Source organism: Peromyscus leucopus, chromosome 15 (assembly GCF_004664715.2).
Source record: "Peromyscus leucopus breed LL Stock chromosome 15, UCI_PerLeu_2.1, whole genome shotgun sequence".
Taxonomy (NCBI): Eukaryota; Metazoa; Chordata; class Mammalia; order Rodentia; family Cricetidae; genus Peromyscus; species Peromyscus leucopus.
Window position 1 is genome coordinate 9,560,449 of NC_051076.1, and position 22,575 is coordinate 9,583,023.

The 22,575-nt window shown below is 45.7% G+C and overlaps 1 protein-coding gene across 1 annotated transcript in view; it reads right to left on the minus strand.

The window, feature by feature from the left end:
* Ush2a (usherin) overlaps positions 1–22,575 on the minus strand; it is a 688,259-nt gene that overhangs the window by 15,536 nt on the left and 650,148 nt on the right. The window contains 4 exon segments of the mRNA XM_028876752.2: positions 1,411–1,587; positions 6,974–7,182; positions 8,460–8,698; positions 10,865–11,071. Coding sequence (XP_028732585.1) covers positions 1,411–1,587; positions 6,974–7,182; positions 8,460–8,698; positions 10,865–11,071 — 832 coding nt within the window.

Here is a 22,575-nt window from a genome sequence, read left to right on the forward strand (position 1 = left end):
CTCAGGTAGAACCCAGATCCGCCAACTGTCAGGCCATCTTCCCTCTGTAGCAAGCTGCCCAGGTGGCCAGGAGCTGTGACAGTGTGTGTGGCTCACTCAGGGTGAAACTTGGTATCTATAAATGCAAATGGGAGTCGTCCTTCAGCTTAAACAGGCCCTTCAAGGACCCAATTACTCCTGGGTTGATTTACTATATAAATCCAATGTACATTTCAAACGATTCTGTATCCACTGGCCCTGTGACCCTACAGGTTACCTGAAAATCTGAAGCACCTTGTGGAGCCTTTCTTATTTCAATTGAAAATCAAGACAAAGAAATAGGAGATGCTGCTGGAGAGGGCGGTGGGGTACAGTCCTAGAAGAAAGAGGAGGTTCTTGTAGGGACTGATCCTGTGAGGCCTGGGGAGCCCCTCACTCAGGGACTTAGGCTGGAGATGGTCATTGGGTGTTCTGGAAACTTTTTTTTTCTTTTTTTGAGACTGGATACTTCCAGTGTTGTCACCAAGCGAGTTAAGGGGCTGCAGGAAGGAAGGAGGCCAGTGGGCAGGTTCAGTTCTGTAGCTTTGCACCTTTCCTGGAACTCACTTGGTAACCCAGGCTGGCCTCAAACTCACAGAGATCCACCTGGCTCTACCTCCCAAGTGCTGGGATTAAAGGTGTGTGCCACCACCGCCCGGCATCTGGTAACTTTTTTATTACTTTGACAAACATCATGACCAAAAGCAACCCGGGGAGGGAAGGGTTTATTTGATTTATACTTCTAGGTCACACTCCATCACTGAGGGACGTGAGAGCAGGAACTGAGGCAGAACTGGGGTAAAATATTGCTTTGCTGGCTTGTTCCCTCTGGCTTGCTGAGCAGTCTTTCAGATACAGCTTGGGCCCCCATGCCTAGGGATGGCACCATCCACATGCCATTTGCCCCTACATCAAGAAAATCAAGCAACCAAGAGAATGCCTCACAGACATGCCTACAGGCCGAGCTGATGGAGGCAATTCTTGCAATGAGGTTCCCTCTTCCCAGATGACACTAGAGTGTGCCAAGCTGAAGGTGAAAACTAACTATCATACCGATGGTGGTGCTGTTTGCAAGAGAGGCTACAAAAAGGAAACCCCTGAGTTCTCAGTACGTTCACCAATTTAGCTTATTGCTGTTTGTCTTGTGAACTGAACCTGCCCACTGGCCTCCTTCCTTCCTGCAGCCCCTTAACTCGCTTGGAGACAACACTGGAAGTATCCAGTAACAAACAGGAAGGAGACACATATTTACTCTGGGCTGTAAGAGTTCTGCAACCAGGGGCCACATAAACCAAGGAACGTGGATGACAAGCCTCCTTGGGTCACCTTTCTGGTTTAAGATAAAGCTGGGGACCATAGCACCTGACACAGAGCAGAAAGTCAGTTACTAACTTTTGTCTTCTGTCCTTGGTATGTAGACGGTGGTGTCCAGGCCACTGTACACCTGCTGTCCTCCATCGGTGACCACATACTCCTTTAACTGGCCGTTCAGGAGGAAAGTACCGCTCCAGTCTACACATACCGTGGATTCATTGCTGTTCACCAAGAACGGGACTTGGTACTGAGGCACTGTGGGGAGGAAAGCACAGCTCCTAGAGACGGGGACTTGTGGATGGATGCACAGGGAGCTTTTAGAAGAATGTGAACAACGGTAGATGAAATCAGCCAACCAACCAACCAAACAGAAACAACAATGCGTTGCTAGAAACCCATTAAAAATAATAAACTGATGTGAGAGGCAAGAAGACAGCCAATCAGAACACATGTGAAATGCGCTCTCAGCTGCTTTGTGCTGGTTCCAAAAATCAATGGAGAGCACTGTTTTATAAATAAAACTATTAACACACAATGGGTTTGCTTAGCAACATAACCTGGGGCTCATATTTTGCAGTATTTCCCCTTCTTTTAACGGATAAAGTGTCCTTAACACTATTAACTACAGTACATAGCTATTTTTCATATCAAATCAATATTTATTGCTATGAAGCCCCAAGGACTAGATGAAGTTAATTTTTTTTTCACCAAACCAAACTGCTTAGATGCTGAATTATGTCCTTTTGGCACCCATTTATTTTTAAAGCTTTTTCTGGAACTGTTAGTTTGTTTTCTAAGATAGTTAAAAGGCCTTGCAAGCAGCAATCCAAGCATAATAATTCATTGCCCTGACTAATCAATCAATAGCCGAGTACATTAGTATATAATCAGACCCAGCTCTCCTAAGTATTATGTCAGCTCTAGAAGCAACTTGGTGTGCATTTAACAGGTGTGTTCTCTTCTCCCTTTTAAGTTCCTTGCTACAACAAAACAGGAAACCCTGACTGCAGCTCATCTTCAATGTAAACTTGTTGAAGAAACAAATGGAGTCATTAACGTATCACCTTTCAGGGTGGAAGAGATCTCCTTCAGGAGACCTTGTTTTCTCCAAAATAATTAAGATATTTCTAAAGCATTAAGATTCACATATATCCTGCTGGCTGTTAGGAGAGGAAGGGTGCGGATACATTGGCTACATTACCCATGAGAGGCATTATAACAAAGTGAGCGGCAATTGCATTTTGTAATATATGGTTTGGATTCTAAAGACACAGTGTTGCAGGGTATATGGTTACACTGTGAACCCCAAGTGTGCATTTGAGTTCATTAAATAAAATCAACCCTTGGATCAAGAGGCAGATCCAGCAACTAGTTGACAGAATGTAATCATAGAGAGTCAGAGGGAGTCCAGTAAACAGAGACACGCACAGGAAGTAAAGCGAGGGACTTTGAGCATGGCAATGCTTTCTGGTTTGGAGTGATGGAAGATATACTCTCTTTCTGAGATGCCGGCAAAGAGGGAAGGTCAGCTAGTTGCTCCTCAACCTCTCTGAGCTAGTAGGTTTTCACCCCAGCCTCTGACTCCCCGAGTCTTTATTGGTAAACAGAATGATAGAGATTTAGTTAAAAACTGCATTTGGTGGCAGCGGCAGGAGGCAGATCTGGTCAGATGTAGAAGTCCCATGGGGCCCCTGCCTGAGAAGTGGGTAGTTACTGGCTGAAACAGCAGTAGATTCAGGTGCAGCCGCTGTGCCATCAGAAAAACAAAACAAAACCAAACCAAACAAAACAAAACAAAACAAAAAAAACATTTTGGTGCCCCATGTGGGCCTGTCAGTCAAGTTAGCCATGGCTAGGAATTAAACTCTCTGAATTTGATTACATTTACAGGGCAATAGATGCTAAAATTCTTGGCATTTTTCTTATGACATTTTACGGTTGTCCATCCACCTAGGGCTTTTCGTCCTATTGTAGCAGAATGATAGATTATGTAATGATCATCCCCTCCCATCCCCTCCCATCCCCTCTCATCTGTGTGTTGAGTGCTGCCAGGCTGTCACTTGGAACCGGCAGTGGTGGGAGCACGGGCACCGGCGGTGGGAGCACGGGCACCGGCGGTGGGAGCACGGATGACAAGCACATTTTTCTCTCAGCAGGACTGGCTGTTGTTCATCTGCACCATTCTGCTCTTTGCTGGAGGGCGGTCCAGGCAGAGGCTGGATGTGCTCCCCAAGCCCTTGGGTGAGCATGAATGTGCTCTTATCCCTATACAAGTGCCCACACTATTTAAAATTATATTCTAGTTTGGACTCTCTGGTCCATGTTTTCTTCCAGTGTACATAATGAGTTATAGATAGCACATTAGTGTTTAGAGAGCCACATTTTAGCTATCTCTTGCATGTTTTCATATCTATGGATTCAGTATTGAATTGAGAGGACCTCTCTTCTCAGTGTTGGTCTAGTATCTAGTTACTTCTTCCCTGGGAAAGAATGACAGGAAGCAAAGTAAGCAAGTGGGGGAGACTGGGTATTTTATTCACTTTGTTATTTTTAGTACAAAAGCAAAATATCTACACTTCATGACTAAAAAGAATCGGTTGTAACCTCCAGCCCTCGTCTAGATGCTCCTTGGCTTTCTGGCCAATACTGGCAGTGAATGGAAATATTCAACATAGTTGCTTCACGGGCATATCATAAAGGACTATAAATATAGAGTTGTCGAAGTGTGCTTTCATTATCATATGCACAGCAGGAACCTAAATGTTGTCCATAGTAAATGAGAAACAATATTCTGGGGGCGTCGAAGGCACCTTGCCCAGGACGGGAGCTGAGAAGGTGAGGGTCAGGGAATGAAGAGATTTAAGAATGGTTTGGGTAGGAAGTGACCCTCTGCTGATCATCCTTCATTTGGGGTTGCAGTCTTGAAGTGGATGAGCCCCCGCTGAAGAGGGGAGAGGGACAAGGAAGGACTTGAGCAAAAGGAAGAGAGAATGAAGTAGAAAGGCTTTGAGCCAGGTATACAACTGAGATAAGAAAACCAACTAATACGAATATCCCCAGGGGCAGCGGGGGACTAGGAGATGCTTGTCAGGAAAACCAGAATTGCATTGAACATTCCTGACTAGTCAATGAAGGTGACCTGGGGTGAACCATGTAGCCTGCAGTCATCAATATGGAGGTCAAGGACAAACTGAGGAAGAGGTTTCCATCCAGCAGTGGGGAAGTAGAAGTGTATGGGGGAGGGAGGAGAAACAGGGATGGCTTCTGTAGACTGCACTTTGGAAAAGCTTTGTGGTACCAGGGGAGGGAGTGGAGCTTATGAGCATCCGGGGAGAAGCAGCTGTACAGCCAGGTGGACTCAGAGAAGACCAGGGAATGTATGGTCCTCAGGCTCAGGCTGAGGCAGGTAACAGTCAGATGCAGGCATGCATCCGTCTTGGATGAGACGTAGAGCAAACCACTGACTGGTAACTTCTCCCAGCCCCTGCAAAGAGTTAGCAGAGTAGGTCAGATCTGGCTGTGGGTATGTGCAGAGCAAGGCTGGGGGGCACGTTAAGGCTTGCATGAGTTAGGCCAGAGAGGAGGAAGTTCAAGTGACCTGGGAACAGGAATGCTGGGAGGTGGGCAGCTGAGCATGTTGGTGATGCCTTCGGAGCATCCCACTTGCTGCATATGGGCTCTGCCCTGTCACTTAGGTCTTGCTCAGGGTCATTTAGGTCTTGTTCAGGGGCAGGTCAACTTGGGGTCTAGGTCCAGCAGCTTCAGGTCATGTGAATGTCCCCTGGGATTCTAGAACACAATCCGCAGACCCTGAAATTGCTGAAGGTTTTTAAGTGATAAAGTTTTTAAATGACAGAAGAAATACAAATCAAATAATTTCATGTATAAAAAGCCAAGTATGAAAATTTCAATTATACTATGATTTTAGACACAATAAAACACTATGTAAGTAGAGAAGAATGAAGTTGATTAAGTCAACTATTGACAGCTGTTGCCTCTAAGTGGTGGGATTACACGTAGGACTGGCTTCCTGTTTGTGTGATCCTGTGGGTACACAGGCCTTGCATGGAGGGGTCCTGGCTTTAGCCTAATGCTATGTTCTTAATTTATTGGAATTATTGATTAAGTTTTGAACCAGAAACTCTATTCTCTTTCCTCATTGCACCCCACAGATTATATTTCTGGTTCTGATAACTATTTATTTCATTCCTTTTCATAATTTTCATTTGTGTGTGCATATGTGGAGAGTTGCACATTTGTTTGGGTGTACGTATGTGCCTGTCAGGCAAGCAGAGGTTAACAGTGGTAGTCTGTCTCAGGCTCTGTTCCCCTGTTTTTTAAGACAAAAATTCTCACTGACTTGGAGCTCACCAAGTAGTCATGGCTGGCTGCCAGCAACCCTCAGAAACCACCCATGCACCTCCCCAGTGCTGGGATGAAGAGTGTGTGCCTCCACGCCCAGGCTTTTCCATGTGGGTGCTGGAGACCCGCCTGACATCCTCAGGCTTTCTGTGACTGAGCTCTCTCTCCAGCCCTCATTTTCATTTTTAGATTTATATATATATATATATATATATATATATATATATAATATACATATACATATACATATAATAGGAATGAAGTAGGGGGATGGAGAGATGGCTCAGTGGTTAAGAGAACTGGCTGCTCTTCCAGAGGACCCAGATTTAACTCCCAGCACCCACATGGCACCTTACAACTGTCTGTAACTCTAGTTCCAGGGGATCTGGCATCCTCACCCAGACATATATGCAGGTAAAATGCCAATGCATATAAAATAGAAATAAATTATCAAAAAATAGGTGCTGTGGGATGTTCTGTATGGCAAATGTGTTGCTCTGATTAGTTAATAAATAAAACACTGATTGGCCAGTGGCTAGGCAGGAAGTATAGGCAGGACTAACAGAGAGGAGAAAAGAAAGAACAGGAAGGCAAAAGGGAATCACTGCCAGCTGCTGCCATGACAAGCAGCATGTGAAGATGCCGGTAAGCCACGAGCCATGTGGCAAGGTATAGATTTGTGGAAATGGATTAATTTAAGCTATAAGAACAGTTAGCAAGAAGCCTGCCATGGCCATACAGTTTGTAAACAATATAAGTCTCTGTGTTTACTTGGTTGGGTCTGAGTGGCTGTGGGACTGGCAGGTAAGAGAGATTTGTCCTGACTGTGGGTAAGGCAGGAAAACTCTAGCTACAAATAGGAATGAAGCTATTTTATAAAAAACTAATTAAGTGGTTAACAGTTCAGCACTGACGTGCTCTTTTGCTCTTGACATGCCATATCTCACTGCTTTGGGGAAGTGCATGGAAGAAGGAAGGGAGGGGAAGGATCCTTGAGAAGTGGCTTAGACAGGTATGGTGGCACACACCTGTAAGCCCAGAATTTGGGAGACAGAGCCAGGAAATTTAAGCTTGAGACCAGCTTAATCTACATAGTAAGCTCCAGGCCAGCCTGGACTGCCCACTTGCCCTGGACCTTTATCCTCCTAAATACCATGGAGTTTTTCTACATGATGTCGCAGTGGCAGTCCATGCAACCGAACCCAGGCCTCACAGTCCCACTGGCTTTCCCGTTCTCATACAATATCCCCTGTGCCAGGAATCACCCATGAGTACTCACTTTCCTTCTTGGTGCTGAAGCTGGTCCACCCAGAAGCTGTGCTGCCCGCCTCATTGTGGGCCACCACTTGTACCCTGTAGGTAGTGTAAGGCTGCAGCCCCACCAGGCTGGCTCTGTGCCCAGGGCCCCGGTACTCGGTCTCTGTGTGGCTGGGAGGGCAGGGTGGGGCCGGATCAGGAGGACAAGGCCGCTGCAGCTGCAGTTCATAGCTGGAAAGAAGGCAGTGGGAAAGAAGACAGGCAGCGGATCTGGTTACATGTCACTTTCCCGTCTTTTTTCTTGATTGAGTTTTGATTTTTCAAAACAGAGTTTCGCTGTGTAACTGTGGAGCCTGTCCTGGAACTTGATCTGTAGACCAGGCTGGCCTGGAACTCTGTCACTTTTCAAAGTTGCTTATATATTTTGGGGAGAAGACATTTTGGGAACTCTCTCTCTAAAAATTCCATTTCAGGGAACTGCTTCCAGAGACCCTGCATTGATACCGCAGGGAATGAAAAGTGAAGTTACATAGAAGATGAGCGGAGTTGCCTCATATACAGGTGTGGACAGCCACCCAGAAGGCAGTCTGAGTGTGGGCGTGTGGTACATATGCACATGCTGGTGTGGACACATCTGTGTGCAGACCAGAGGATTAAGCTTTATTTTTTATGTGTATGGGTGTTATGTATGCCTGTACACCATATGCATGTAGTGCCTGCAGAGGCCAGAAGAGGGCGTAAGAACCATGGAAACTGGAGTTACAAATGATTGTGAACTATCATACGGGTGTTGGGAATTGAACCCAGGTCTTCAGAGAGTAGCCAGTGCTCTTAACTGATGAGCCATCTCCTCCAGCCCCATCTCCACCTTAATTTTTTGAGACAAGGTCTCTCAATGGCCTGGAGTTGCCAAAGAGATTAGGTTGACTGTCCAGGGAGCCCCAGGGCTCTAATTACCTCTGCCACCTTAGCATTGGAGTATCTAAGGGTGTGGGTTTCTGTATGGGTTCTGGGGATCAAACATGGGGTCCCCTACTTGCATGGCAGCATTCTGCCAATTGAGCTATTTCTCCAGCCTCATGAGTAGTCGTTTCCATTGATGAAGAATAAAGGAAATCCCCTTTCCTCCTGATTACTCTGAATAAAGACTGTCTTTTGAGATACTGACCCTCCTGACTTTTTAACTTAGGACAGGGCAATTCCCAGCTAACCACAGAGATCTCTCTTGCTCCAGCTGAGGTCAGCAGAGCCCATGGTTCCAGAGAACCCCCAGGGGAGGGTCTCCTTTTAGTGACTGCAAACAATGCATTGTCTCTCTTGCTTCAAGACCTTTCATTGCTCACTCTGCTCTCAGCTGGTTTTACGGCTCAAACACTTTTCAAGTAACACAACTGCTCAGATGGATGTTTTGTTCTGAGTGCATCTATTTTGTAAGCATTTGGGGACTGCTGGCTGGTCACATGCCTCTGTACCATGTCTCTTTTGGCTCACTCATCGGTTCCACTGACCTGTGAATGACACCATTAGGGAGCCGAGGAGGTGTCCACTGGAGGGAGGCCATCCTTGAGCCCAGTGTCTGGAGCTGAGGTGGAGACAGCCCTGAGGGTGGGGCAGGGCGGGTCCTCAGCTCGGCTGTTGGCCCTCTGCTGCAGCAATTGAAGCAGGTGCAGGCCTCGACCCCGACGGCATACGTGGTGAAGGGTCTCAGGTCATGAAGGGTCTGCTGGGTGGCCATGCCTTCAGACAGCTGCGGGAGAGAGGAGCGGATGAGACAGTGTCACAGGTCAGAGATGGTGTGCCTCCTTCTCTGAGAGGAACTCCACACTAGGTACTCTGGGAGAAGCCACGAGGCACTCAGCAGAGTGGGAACTCTTAGAATGGCCAATCCCCATGGAGAGGTGTTTACAATATGAGTCTGGTAAAAGTTAGATGCAACAGGAAAGAGGTAACAAGGTAGAATCTCTCTTCCCTAACCTTAGGAATGGACTAGAAAATGGATCCAAATACACAAAATATGGGCTGAATTCAATGACTTTCAGAAAGACTCCTTTACAACACAATGAACCCAAAACTTCATAATCCGTATTTGAATTAGGTTTTTACCACTAAATTTCACATTCTGCTGCAATAACTTGCATGGAACTTATGCATCTAAACTGCCCTGGAACCCATGTCAGGGGCAGGTGCAAACATGTTTGGGTGGGTGCAAACATGTTTGTTTGCAGCGTCCCTTCCTCGAGGAGGGCTGTTTTTGCAATGCTCCTTGTCTCTGTAGGACGACAAACTCCTGATTTCCGTGGAGCAAACTTTGGACGCCATTTGGAAAAGACACGTTAGAAGTAGAAATTCTTTTCCACATAGACATAAGTAACACAATTAAGGAGCTACCTGTTATTTTTTAAAATGCATACAATGCACTCCAAATAGAAATTATTTGGGTTTATTAATATTATCATTTTATAAGCATGGATAATCAAGGGCTGATTGTATTTACATCATCTATATTTATTGAATACGAAGCCCTGTAGAAAATATGCTAATATTCCTTTAGCATTCACTAGGAGCCTTGCCTGCATGTGAGTCTTCTTTGGGAATTGTGTTTCAACACTGGGTATGCTGGCCTCAGAGGATTTCTCCACACTTGCCCAAATCGTTCCCTAAATTGGTCTAAATAATTCATGATATAACACTGGGCTCTGCACAATCTCTCTATAAGCTTATGTGAACAAAATCTCTACCTACTCATGAGCCACAAAGGAGAGACCCAAGCCATGCCACAGAGGCAAGAGACAAGAGTAGAGACGAGGTGGCTCAGTCTGTCACCTGCACAGTGTAGGTGACAGCTTGGCAGTGGTTCCTAGCTGTAAGGAACATTACATATTTGTCTGTTCTGTCAAATGCTGGCAATTTTCTCTTTATGACAGGGAATTAAAATATTTGTATCTTCCTTACTTTGTAAAACCTTTATGTAAATATTTTCATGCCCCCCCTGCCCAGAAAAACTTTCATTTACTACCCCTGCCCCATTCTGTGAATTTCAGGGACTTAAGCAGCATATCCTTTCTAGTTCCCTTTCATTTCCTTTAAAACTAGCCAATCTCAAAACACTATAAGGTCAGACTCCAGCCAATGGGGAAAGACACAGCCACCACCGTATTAGAATAAACACCAAATAAACTTCCTGTCTGTGTCCCAGTGTGCTTCCTAGCTGGGTTTGGGTCTTGGTGCCCCCTTTTTACAAAAGCAATCGCCTCGCCAAGCTACTTTGGCCTTATTGCTGTGTTCCAATTTACAACACTAATGTCATTCTTTCTTTGTTTCCGGCATGGCTTCCCTCTCAACAGGCATGGTTACAACCCACTGTAATAAGATCCCACCATGCTCTTTTCTGTCCTCTGACTTCCCTCAAATGTGTTAACGACAGCTGTGGAGACAGCTGTGCCCAGTGGTTCTGCCTCTTCTGAGCAGGTGGAACTTTCTTGAATTCACCTTCACCAACAGAGACTGGATTTTCCTTTTGTTAGAGATCTGTGTGTGTCAAAACTAAGGTTCCCGGAACATTCTTTGCTTCATCTTTTCTTTTTCATATTAACATTTACTCCTCATTATGTATACACGCCACCATTCTTCAAGTACCTGGCCTCTATTTTTCTAAGTTAAATGAATTTGTGTATGTGTAAATTCTTCGGTTTCTCACGTCTCTGGAATCTTCAGTACCACCCCTGGCACTTGTCCCAGTTCAGATGTTTTCTCTTTCCTAAAAGCTCAGTCTTTCAGAAGGACCTTCTGTTGACCATAGGGCAATGAGAGTATACGCAGAAGAGAGGATGCAGGAGGGCAGAGCCAGGGCACAGAGGCGGTGGCTTTTAGGAAGAGCCCTGCTAAGTGTCATCTCTTTGCACTGTGTGCTCACCACAACGTGGGTCCTGCTGGAGTTGGAGAACAGCCGGTAGAGGCTGATGTTCCCATTGGGTCTCTCGGGTGTGCTGATGTTGACCACCGCTTGGGTGGAGGAGACAGTGTGGAATGTGGGTGCTTTGAGACCTTCTGGTGGGGCTGGTCCAGTTCTACACCGAGTCCAGTTACTTGGGGCTTTTCCTGCAGAATTCACTGCCCATACCTTCAAAAAGAATCAACAAGACCAATCAAAACCAAGGTACCCTCACACTGGAAAAGAATATCAGGCATGGGCTTAGAAGTACACGCCTTTAATCCTAGCACCCGGGGATCAGAGGCAGGTAGATCTCTGTGAGTTCAAGGCCAGTCTGGTCTACAGAGTGAGTTCCAGACCAACCAGGGCTAGAGCGTCTCAATAAAAAGTAAAAATAGATAAATAAATCAGCTACCAAACCAGCCGAAAACAATAGACTAGGATGAATTTTGATCTTTCAAGTTTGTAATTGTGAAGGATCACAGGACAAGAGGGGAGCACAGGTAGACTGCAGCTGGCTGAAATGTGCCCCTCTGCCTCTGTGGGGCAGCGGAGTGGTTTCTTCATCAGGTCCTTCAGACTGGATGGATCCCCAGACTCCATAAAACTCAGCAATTCTTAAACACTGTCTCCATTAAATCTGCATGAAAATCAAATTTCCTTTCATCAAGGAGGGGATAAACATATGGGGAGATGTATAATCTTATTTATCAAGAACCATTTGTATAATTAAACACGAATATCCTAAAAGGTCGCCTTGGGTCGCCATTTGCATGAGTAAGTAATTTGTAGAATGTCAGGTACAATAGACCAGGTGGATGGATGTGTGAGCATATAGGGTTAAATTAGGCCCAATAACAGCCGAGCACACAGTGATCAATCAGAATGATAGATGGCAATGGCAACACAAGAAGACTGTGTCTCCACGTGGTATTCCTCACTCAGCTCTCAGGTGCAACTGCAACTTTGGGGAATTTTTTTTTCTTGTTGGTTATCTCTTACTGTTTATTAAAAAATAAATTTCCATGGGCCTTTAAAGACAAGTGTGGAAGCTTGCTTGAGTTTGTATGGACTCTCTCCAGGTGTGCAGATCGGAAGGCAGGGCTGAATGTTTAAAAACAAGCTATGTTGGAAAAGAGCTGGGACACTCTGAAGTGAGAGCTTCCGTCCTGTTTGTTCTTACATCAGTACACCTTCTGGAGAAGAAACACCTAGGCAGGCTTTTAACAGCGAGGCCAAGTCCTATCAGTGTTTGTGTTTCTTTTGGGGCAGATGCCTTTGTGAGAGCAAATTTCTGAGGGTGAGCTGCTGTCAAATGGAAATCTCCAGCCCCTTGCCAATAGGGTTGCCAGCAGTGGCCTTTTCAAAAGAGAAAGCCAACCTGCTTCCCGGTGGAACCAGCTCTTTAAAGAGTGCACCGTCTCTCCTGATTTGCATATAGTCACTCACATTTTTTACAAACTGTTTTTTTTTTTTTCAAAGCACTTTAAAATATTTTATGTTGTGTATGTGTGTGTACCACAAATGGTTTTATAGGTGAGGGCTAAAATTGTACCCTTTCTGGTAAGCCAAGCTTTGGGTTCTGCAGGTTGTGGTTATGTGTACATAAGATACCAAGGGTCTGAAGGTCGAGAATAGGTCAGGTTCCTTAATGTGCAAGGGTGGAAGACATGTTGAGTGAATTGTCTCAGCTGAGCAGGGTCCCTGTGACGGACTGGGGAGTGAGGAACAGGAGACCGTCTCCATGATACCGGGTGTCTGCAAGCTAGTGTCCACATCGGAGTACCATCCAAGCTGCACTTGTGCCCTCTGGAGAGGCCAAGGTCAGTCTTACAGGGAGTAGGATACTAGGTTATCGATGAAGAGATCAGATGTCGAGTCCCAAGAGGGAGGGTGCCTGGCTCGGGGACCTGGAGACAAGCTGCTTTTACTGCAGCCTTCCAGGGATGGAATGGAGGGAACTTTCACAGTGACGAGATTTGAAAAGACAACATTCTAGGAAAGATGTAAAATAGAGTACAAAGGTCAATATCAGAGTCCCTGCCAGGAACCGGCTCTTGGCAATTTACAGGCATGCTGATATTAATCAGGGTCACAAGAAGGAAGCCTGTGGAAGGTGGTTTGATATCAGAGAAATCCAGCAAATAAGTCCTGAGTGCCTCTTCAGACAGCTGCCGCGAGGGTGGGGAGCTGTGGAGAGATGCACTAAAGGGAGGTCCCTAAAGGAAGTACAGGGGACGGTCCAGCCCAGGGCTGAGAGCATTCACTTCTCTTCCTTGAGTATTAAATTTTAAAGTTAAAACACAAGTGAGCTTCATTATGGCGTGTGCATACCTATATGTTATTACTTTTTGTTTTGACCTGTGCGTTTCCACCCACTGCCCTTCCCTGCCCTCCTTTCTTCTCGCTGGGCTCCTGACTCCCTCCATCTCACACGTATTCCATCACTCCCTTGTTCTCCCTCCCATCGTTCTCTAGGATCTCTTTGTGTCCGATTAGGGTCCTTATTCTACTTCCCTGTTTCTACAAGTACACACACGTAAACACATGTACACACAAGCATACTCATACACACACGCACACACAAAGTCTAGATTCCACATATGAGGACAACATGCACTATTTGCCTTTCTGAGTCCGACTCATTTTGCTTAACACAATGATGTTCCGCTATGTCCATTTTCCTGCAGACATCGTAATTTCTTTCCTCTTTACAGCTGAATAACATTCCAGTGTATATGGACCACATTTTCTTTGTCCATTTATCTACTGATGGACATCTAGGCTAATTCCATACACAGGCTACTGTGAGCAGTATAGCAGGAATCCTGGCTGTGAAAGTAACTCTGTGGATATTTATTGGCTCAGAGTCCTTTGGGTATGTGACCAGAAGTGGCTCATCATGCTCCATGTCAATGCAGCATGGGATTGGGAGGCTGCTCCTGGAGTTAGCGCTAGTCTTCATGTCTTCCTGTGGATTGGGAGGCTGCTCCTGGAGTTAGTGCTAGTCTTCATGTCTTCCTGTGGGATTGGGAGGCTGCTCCTGGAGTTAGTGCTAGTCTTCATGTCTTCCTGTGCTGAAGGATTTGATCAGGTGCAGTCTTATTTACAAGATGTGATATAGTCTAATAACTTTATTATTTTTAATTGTGCATGTCTATTTGTCAGTGTGTAGATATGTGCACATGACTGCAGCTTCCTGAGGAGGCCAGAAGAGGGCACCACCTGCCCTGGAGCTGGAGTTGGAGGTAGCCATGAGCTTCCCTGTGTGGATGCTGGGAGCCAAACTCAGGTTGTCTTCCCAGTGCTCAGTCCATTGTATTTGAAAACAAGTGGGCCTCAGTGTATAGGCTTTAGTGTATCTGGGAATATTATCTTCTAAAATATAGATGATATAAAATCCTTGTCCTAGCAGGGAATGTACGTAGGACCTAGTATTCTCTCTTGTCTTTGACAAGAGACCTTCATACACATTGCTCTTTTTCCCCTAGACTTCCTTTTTAGTATTCAATCAATTTGAGATCAAAATAGCATTCATATAAATCAACATGCTTATGCAAAGCAGGATCAGCCTATTTACATGAGCTACAGTGAAAATGAAAATGGTCACAGTGAGGAGAAAGCTGACAGATGCTGAAGCATGGTGGGTCTCACAGGCAGGAAAGGTACCTATGTGTGTCATACCAAAGACCGAAAGAAAAAGACAGAGACTCTCTGTGATGGTGGCTTTTCTCGGTCTCTGTGCTCTGCCCCCCTTCCCCCTTCCATGCCCACTACCTGTTAAAAAAAAAAAGTCTATATCAAAAATTCATTATCATTTTTATCTGTGCCCAGCTAAGCAAGGCATGGACTGAAGTATGTTCTGGGTTCATAGTTAAAATATTAACCCATATTATGTCTATGGTTTCTTTTTAGAAATAATTACCGAATTTGGTAACATTTGACAGGGTAGCATTATGGCTTGGATTAAGTGTCCACCAGAAGTTCACCTGTTGAAGGCTTGGCTCCAACACACCCATCCTCACAGGTGGCAGCTTTGGGAAGTGGCTGGATCAACTCACTTAGGGATTTGGAACTTAATGGGATATTGGAAAGTTTTGGAGGTGAGACCTAGCCAGAAGAAAGTGGTCACTGGGGAGTGTCATTGAGGGTCCATTTTGTCCTGGCCCCTTGCCACTCCCTCTCTTAGTTGGGGCTGTCATGAGGTGAGCAGCTTGCTCCACTGTGGCCTCCTCACCACGGTGCTGTGTTTTCCCACAGGCCCAGAAACAATGGAACTCAGTGGTCATGGCCTGCGACCTCTGAAACAGCCAAAGGAAATATCCCCTCCTTGAATTAACTCAACCATTTGTTGTAGTGGCAGGAAGCTCATTAACATGGACAGAAGAAGATGGAGAAAATATGGACAGGAAATGTCGAATAGTGTATGAGTGTGATTTTTGCTTTTCATCCTAGGAGATGAATTTAGGACTTCATGCATGCTAGGTAGACATTCCACTACAGAACTGCCTTCTCCAGCTCCCTGGCCTTTGAGTTTTAACAGATCAATATAAAAGCCAGAAATCAAGTACCTTCTGAACAGACATGGAGTTGCCTACTATGAATTCTATGATCAAGAGAGGGGGGAAAAGCTGTACACCCAGGGCATCTCCTAAACGTACTTGCCCAATAAACAAATTGAGGATAGTTAAAAAGGCTCCTTATTTACATTTGATAACACTTTACATGTGTGCATGTAGTTGAGACAGCACCATACATTACAGTTCAGAACTTCTCAGTAGGGAACTGTTAAGAAGGTAAGCAAGTCAGGATGAATCATATTAGGTTTTTTTTTGTTGTTGTTGTTGTTTTGTTTTGATTTTTATGTTTCTGTTGTAACAATGGCAAGTGTTACAGTAAAGATGAAACTACAAATACTTTTAATAAATATAAAGTAACTGAAATGTTTAACCATGGATTCTGTGCTTGGCAGCCATCAGTACATTAAGAATGTCAGCTCGATTTGCTACTGAGATATACACACATTGCTGTTTTCAGTGCAATATGTATTTAATCTAACTACTGATGGGTATCATCTTTTTGCTTGTTGTCCATTAAAAATATAAAGCTGTTCTTTAATTTACTCATTTCCCTCAAAGACTAATTACTGTGTCTTTTCTTAAATAATTTTAATTACATGAAGTGTGAACACCTGCCACTAAGCTGCCACACCTGGACAGCTGCAGCAACGGTAAGTACTCTTTGGAGACAGAGATTGTCTTTGAGCAGAGTGTGTCAGGAGGGGATCCTGGACTGGGGTCTTCCGCATCATTTTGGGTCCTTGCACCAGCATTCCCGTGAGATGACCCCAGAACATGGGTTCTCAGCATGCTTCTAGCTGATTCTTGCATCTAATGTTCTTTCTAAAATAGTGTAGAACCAGGAACAGAAATCTAGGCACATCATGTTTCAATTTCTCTTCATAGAGTGTCTGCTGTGGAATAACCTTTTTGTGAACTGTGAAGAAGTGTCACTCTGGTTGGTACTAAAAAGCTGAGCAGTCAATAGCTAGGCAGGATTTCCAGGCACAGAGGACACTGGGAAAAGAAGGGCAGAGCCACATGGAGACCCAAAGGAAGCAGGAGAGCAGGGTGGACAGTATATAGATGAGGTAAACAAGCCTTGGGGTGGCACATAGATGAACAGAAAGGGTTCACTTAAGTTATAAGAGCTGGCTAAAAGCAAGCCTAAGCTAGCAGCTGAGCTTCCATAATGAATACAAAGTTTCCGTGTCATTATTGGAAGGCAATGGTCCCGATATAAAAGTCCGACGACAAATGTCTGTTTAGAGTGTGTTTTGTCATCAGCACTACCTATATTCTTTGAAACAAACACAAATGTGTGTGTGTGTGTGTGTGTGTGTGTGTGTGTGTGTGTGTACAAGTCCAAGGTAACATCAGGTGTCTTTGCCGATTACTCTCCACCTTATTTCTTGAGACAGGGCCCCTCATTTGGAGCTTGACTGGCCAGTGAGCCCCAGGAATCCTAATGCTTTCAACAGCACTAGGATCATTAGTCTGTGCTACTACTTTTGCTTATGTTTTACTAGAATCTAGGTTCGAACTCATGACCTCATGCTTGCATGGGATGCACTTTGGTGACATTTTCTCACACATTTCCTTGTTGAGTGTCTGATTAAAAATATTCCGTGTGGGATGTTTGATTAAGCAGCATTTCGATGATTCTGAGGACAAGTTCATTTCATGTAGCAGTAAGAAAGAGACCTCATTGTTTATAAAAACCAGAGAATGAAAATACATTGTTAACAATTCACATCAGAAATTAAAAAAAAAAATACAACATGAGCAGCCATGCCAGTCATTAATCAGTGGAGTAAAGAGGTTGCATGTTAACAGGCAAACAATTAAATTATTTGTTTCCCAGGGGCATGGAATGTGATTGTTATCACACTCCCACGAGGGAGACGAATAGATATTAAAAGGGTCTTTCCAATACCTGTATTGGCTTGGGCCAACAGCTAATTCAATAGATTCGATCACAGTCCGCACTTCCTACATGGTTCCTGATTTATGGCTCTGGCGCTCCTTAGTCATCAGTCAGTGCAGTTTGCTCCCTGGCATTCATAAATTATGCCTCATAAATAAAAAGATACAATCAAGGAAATCCTATCGGTCCCTCTACAGTCTTGGAGTGTGTTCCCCTGGCACTCACACTAATGCCTTTTTAAGGGGTAGCTTGCCATGGGTTTTGAATATGTTTGAATAGTAAAACACCAGAATGGGCTTTGCCAGGACTAGGTAGAGAGTCTCATGGCTCAAGAGAGAAAGCAATGTATCTGTGGTTGCATGGCTGTGGGACTGTTTTGTTTTGTGAATAGCCTGCAGGCTCCAGCTGGGCAGGACTACTTGTTGGAGGCCTTTGTGAAGCTTCCTGCTGCGTTATCTGCCTGTCTGGACTCTTTCATCATCAAATGGGCTTTGCCCAGCGCCTCTGTTTGCTGGATACCTTGCTGGATCTAGGGGAATCTTTCTGGTACAGAGTCCCTGCATTCCTGGCTCCTTTCACCCAAAACACTCTGGATCAGGCAAGAAGGAAGCATGACTTTAATTGAATTCTGGTACCCAGGGGAAGAACCGGATAGGAGGACATTGTCTCGTTTTTCTACTGGCACTTTTGGAATTCAGAGATACGAAGTTACTAAAGAATTTAGGAGACATTTCCCGTGTTAGAAACGGCTGTCTACTCTCTCTACCTGCCGAGGCCACTGCTGCACGCACTGACTGGGCTGCTCCGTAGACGCAACTCGGACTCTGTTCTAAACTAGGAGGTGGGAGAACCGGCATAAATATAATGGGAGACACTGAATCACCCTTAATTCACGCTTCGTAAGAATGAAGGTTTGGATTACTGCTTGCTAAGTTTTTGCTGTCTGTTCTGCTTTGGAGGAAGCAGGAACTCGATATCATCTAGTTTTCAGAGGGAATGCACAGGAGGAGGAAACCGGCTCCCTCCGCCCTTCATCTTGCTTGTTACATGTGCTATTAGGTGTGTGTGTGTCTGACCCATGGACCACCCTGGGCCCCAAGAGTCAAATTGACCCAACACAAAACTGTAAGCATGCTGAAAGCATTGTGAGAGTTTTGTTGTTGTTGTTGTTGTAGCTAGATTATGTGGCTCTCCAGCATGAACTTTGTAGATGAGAGAATCAGGTTGTGATGCCAAGAGGTTCGTCATCCCCCTTGTAGCTAATCATTTCATCAAGGTATTTAATCATTCCAACAATGCCATGCAGTTGGGCATTAATACTGTCATTTCACAAGGGAACTGAAGTATATAGAAGGATATGCAATTTGCTAAGTGTAGGGCATGCTCTCCAGTAGAAGTGTGTGATATGAGCCCAAACCCAGGACTCCTTCCTACTTGATGCTATGATAGTTAATTTCACCTCTCAGTTTTACAGGATCTAGAATGACCAGGGAGAGCAGCCTGAGTGAGGGGCTGTCCAGATTAGGCTGACCTCTGAGCATGCCTGTGAGAGATTACCTTGATAATGTTGAGGTGGGAAGACCCACCCTAAATGTGGGTGGCATCATCTCACCACTGGGCTTTGGACTGAATCAAAAGAGGGGAAAGGTCACAGGCCTCCATCTCTACGTTTTGAGTGCAGATTTCATCACGTTGAATACAATGACAAATACAGCCTGTATGGTGCAGCCCTGAAAGTATGCACTGTCTCCACAGAGAGTGGCTAGAGTGAGCCAAGACTGTACACTTCACTGGGTGTTATACTTTGAACCCTGTTGCTTTGATAAAACACCCTGACCAATGCAGACTGTGGAGAAAAGGACTCATTTAGCTTACCTTTGAGGTCACAGTCTGTCATCAAGGGTCATTAGGCAAAGGACACAAGCTGGAGCTTGAAGCGGAAAGCATAGAGGAATGCTGACTGCTGGGTCACTCTCTGACTCTCTCACGGGACCATGCTTAGCTAATTATATACCTGCTAAGGGATGGTGCCGCCCATAGAGGGCTGGACCCTCCTACGTCCGTTATCAATCAGGACAATTCCTAACAGACATGCTGATAGGTTAACCTGATAATGGCAGTAATTGAGTAACCAAGTCTCCTTTTTCAGGTGATTCTAGGCTGTGTCAAGTGGACAGTTAATGCTAACTAGGATACTGGGTAAGATAATTACCCATGAATTTAACAGATACTGATTAAGCCACGTCTGTGTGTCAGACACTGGTTTTCAACCTGGCATACCACGGTAATCAAGAATGGAGCAAACATCCAAGTGAGGAGAGGTAACCCACAAGAACAGACACAGACAGATAATAATTCAAGCTAGGGAGGAAATGATGGTACAGAGTATATATGTGCATTATACACACACACACACACATACACACACACACACATGTAGTATATAGGTAAGATGTCAGTCTGTCCAGAAGAATTGTCCAGAAGGATCTGTAGGAGTGATGTTCAAACTACACATTCAGGTCAGCAGAGGGCACCAAATAAAGATCAGTAGGAACAGATCACAAAGGAAAAGCCCGTGCAAAGAACCTGTGTGCAGAACCTGAGCTTAGTGCTGAGTAAGGGCCAGAGGCCAAGAAGATGAAATCAGGTGTCAGCGAGACACTCCTTGTGGGAGCAGAGCGGAGTCTTCATTCACAGGTGCTCAGAACAGTTCCTGACTCACTCCAATTGTTCTCTTTACAGGCTCTGATTATTGAATGCTTCCTGTGCATTTAATATTATATTTTAGTTTTTGTGTGCAGGTGTTAATGTATTATGCCTTTAGCCTCAACCCACTCAAAATCCTTATTGATATCAGTTTTTTAACACCCATTTTACGGAAGTCCCAGTTTGCTTTTCTGTTGTTAGGACAAACCACTGACTAAAACCAATGTGGGAGGGAAGGGTCTGTGCTGGTTTGAGTGAGAATGGCCCCCATAGGTTTAAATATTTGCATATTTGTTTCCTAGTTCATGGAACTGTTTGGAATAGCAGGTGTGGCCTTGTTGGAGGAGGTGCGCCTCTGGGATTGGGTTTTGAGGTTTCAAAAGCCCATGCCATTTTCAGGGTTTCTCCACCTTGTGTTTATGGATCAGATGGAAGCTCTCGGTTTCTGCTCCTGTGCCTGCTGCCCTGCCTGCCTGCCCTGCCTGCCCCCTGCCTGCCTGCTGCCTGCCTGCCTGCTGCCTGCCTGCTGCCTGCCTGCCTGCCTGCCTGCCTGCTGCCTGCCTGCCTGCCTGCCTGCTGCCTGCTGCCTGCCTGCCTGCCTGCTGCCTGCCTTGCCTGCCTGCCCTGCTGCCTGCCTGCCTGTGCCTGCCTGCTGCCTGCCTGCCTGCCACTGCTGCTGCCTGCCTGCCTGCCTGCCTGCCTGCCTGCCTGCCTGCTGCCTGCCTGCCTGCCTGCCTGCCTGCCTGCCTGCCTGCTGCCTGCCTGCTGCCTGCCTGCCTGCCTGCTGCCTGCTGCTGCCTGCCTCTGCCTGCCTGCTGCCTGCCTGCCTGCCTGCTGCCTGCCTGCCTGCTGCCTGCCTGCTTGGCCTGCTGCCTGCTGCCTGCCTGCCTGCCTGCTGCCTGCCTGCCTCTGCCTGCCTGCCTGCCTGCCTGCTGCCTGCTGCCTGCCTGCTGCCTGCTGCCTGCTGCCTGCTGGCCTGCCTGCCTTGCCACACTCCCTGTTGTGGTGGTCATGGACTCTAACCCTCTGGAACTGTGATCCCCAAATGAAATGTTTTCTTCTACAGGTTGCCTTGGTCATGGTGTTTTGTCACAGCAACAGAAAAGTAAGACAGTGTATTTGGCTTACACTTCCATAAAATATTTCATCACGGAGTGAGGACAAGGCAGGAACCTGGAGGCAAGAACTGAAGCAGAGACCATGGAGGAGTGCTGCTGACTGGCTTGCTCTCCATAGCTTGCTCATCCATCTTATTCAGGACCACATGCCCAGGGATGGCACTCCCCACTGTGAGCTAGGTGCTCCCACAGCTCTCATGAATCAAGAAAATGCATAGACTTTCCTACGGGCCAGTCTGATGGAGACATTTTCTCAATTAAGATTCCCTTCTGTAGATGACAGTCGCTTGCTTGTATCAAATGACAAAAATGAACCAGCATACTAGATAACAAACAACAAAAGTATAGCAAACAAAGCCACTTGCTAAAGACATAGAACCAGTATGTTTGACAACCAGGTCGGAGCCCATCTGTGCTTCTCCTAGGCATGAAGGAGCCGTGCTTCAGCGGAAAAATATGTGCAAGTGGGGCCAGAAAGCTAGAGGGTCGGGATCTGAGCTCTTCCTCTCCCTCTTCACCTGGGTAATTGGCTGAGTCACTTCGGTTCCCGATAGTGCAGAAGAGGTAACAGTGCCCACCTTACAGGACTACTCCAAGGTCCTAGGTACCTTTAGGTGTCCACTTGACACAGCCTAGAGTCATTTGAAAGGAGAGCCTTGACTGAGGAATTGACTGAACCACATTAGTCTGTGGACACGTCTGTGGGACTGTCTAAAGTTTTAATCAGCTGGGAGGGCCCAAACCACTGTGCGCTGCACCGTTCTCTGGGCAAGTGGTTCCAGGAAAGCTAGCCAGCACGAGCCTGTGTGAGCAACCGTCAGCTGTGCCCGTGGTTTCTTGCTTCATGTTCCTCTTGAGTTCCCGCCTTGGCTTTCCTCAATGACGGAATGTGACCTATAGGCCAAAACAATCACTTCCCCACTAAATTGCTTTGTCATGGGATTTGTGAGAGCAACAGAGAGGAGATGAGACAAATGAGTTAATGCATGACAAGTTCTTCACATATTTCTCCCTCAGCACATAGCAAACATCAAGACACTGGCAGTGACCATCATGAAAAGACACGCAAGAATGCAGCAAGGCTGCACGCAACCCACGACTCACTTCTGGATTCCAGCCAGTTGTTATGCAACAATAAAAATTTTGAAAACCCTTATAGCATTCTAAGTTTCTGCCTTTACTCTAGAACTTTGAGGGTTGAGAATACATAAAAACCTGGCTTTCAAAAATATGTTTTCTTCTTGAGCTGGGCAGATGGCTCGGTGGATAAGAGCGTTTTCTGCGCAAGTACAAAGACCCGAGTTCAAACCTCCAGGACTTACATAAAAAACTGGGCACAGCTGCCTATGCCCATAACCTTAGCACTATGGGGAAGAGACCAGG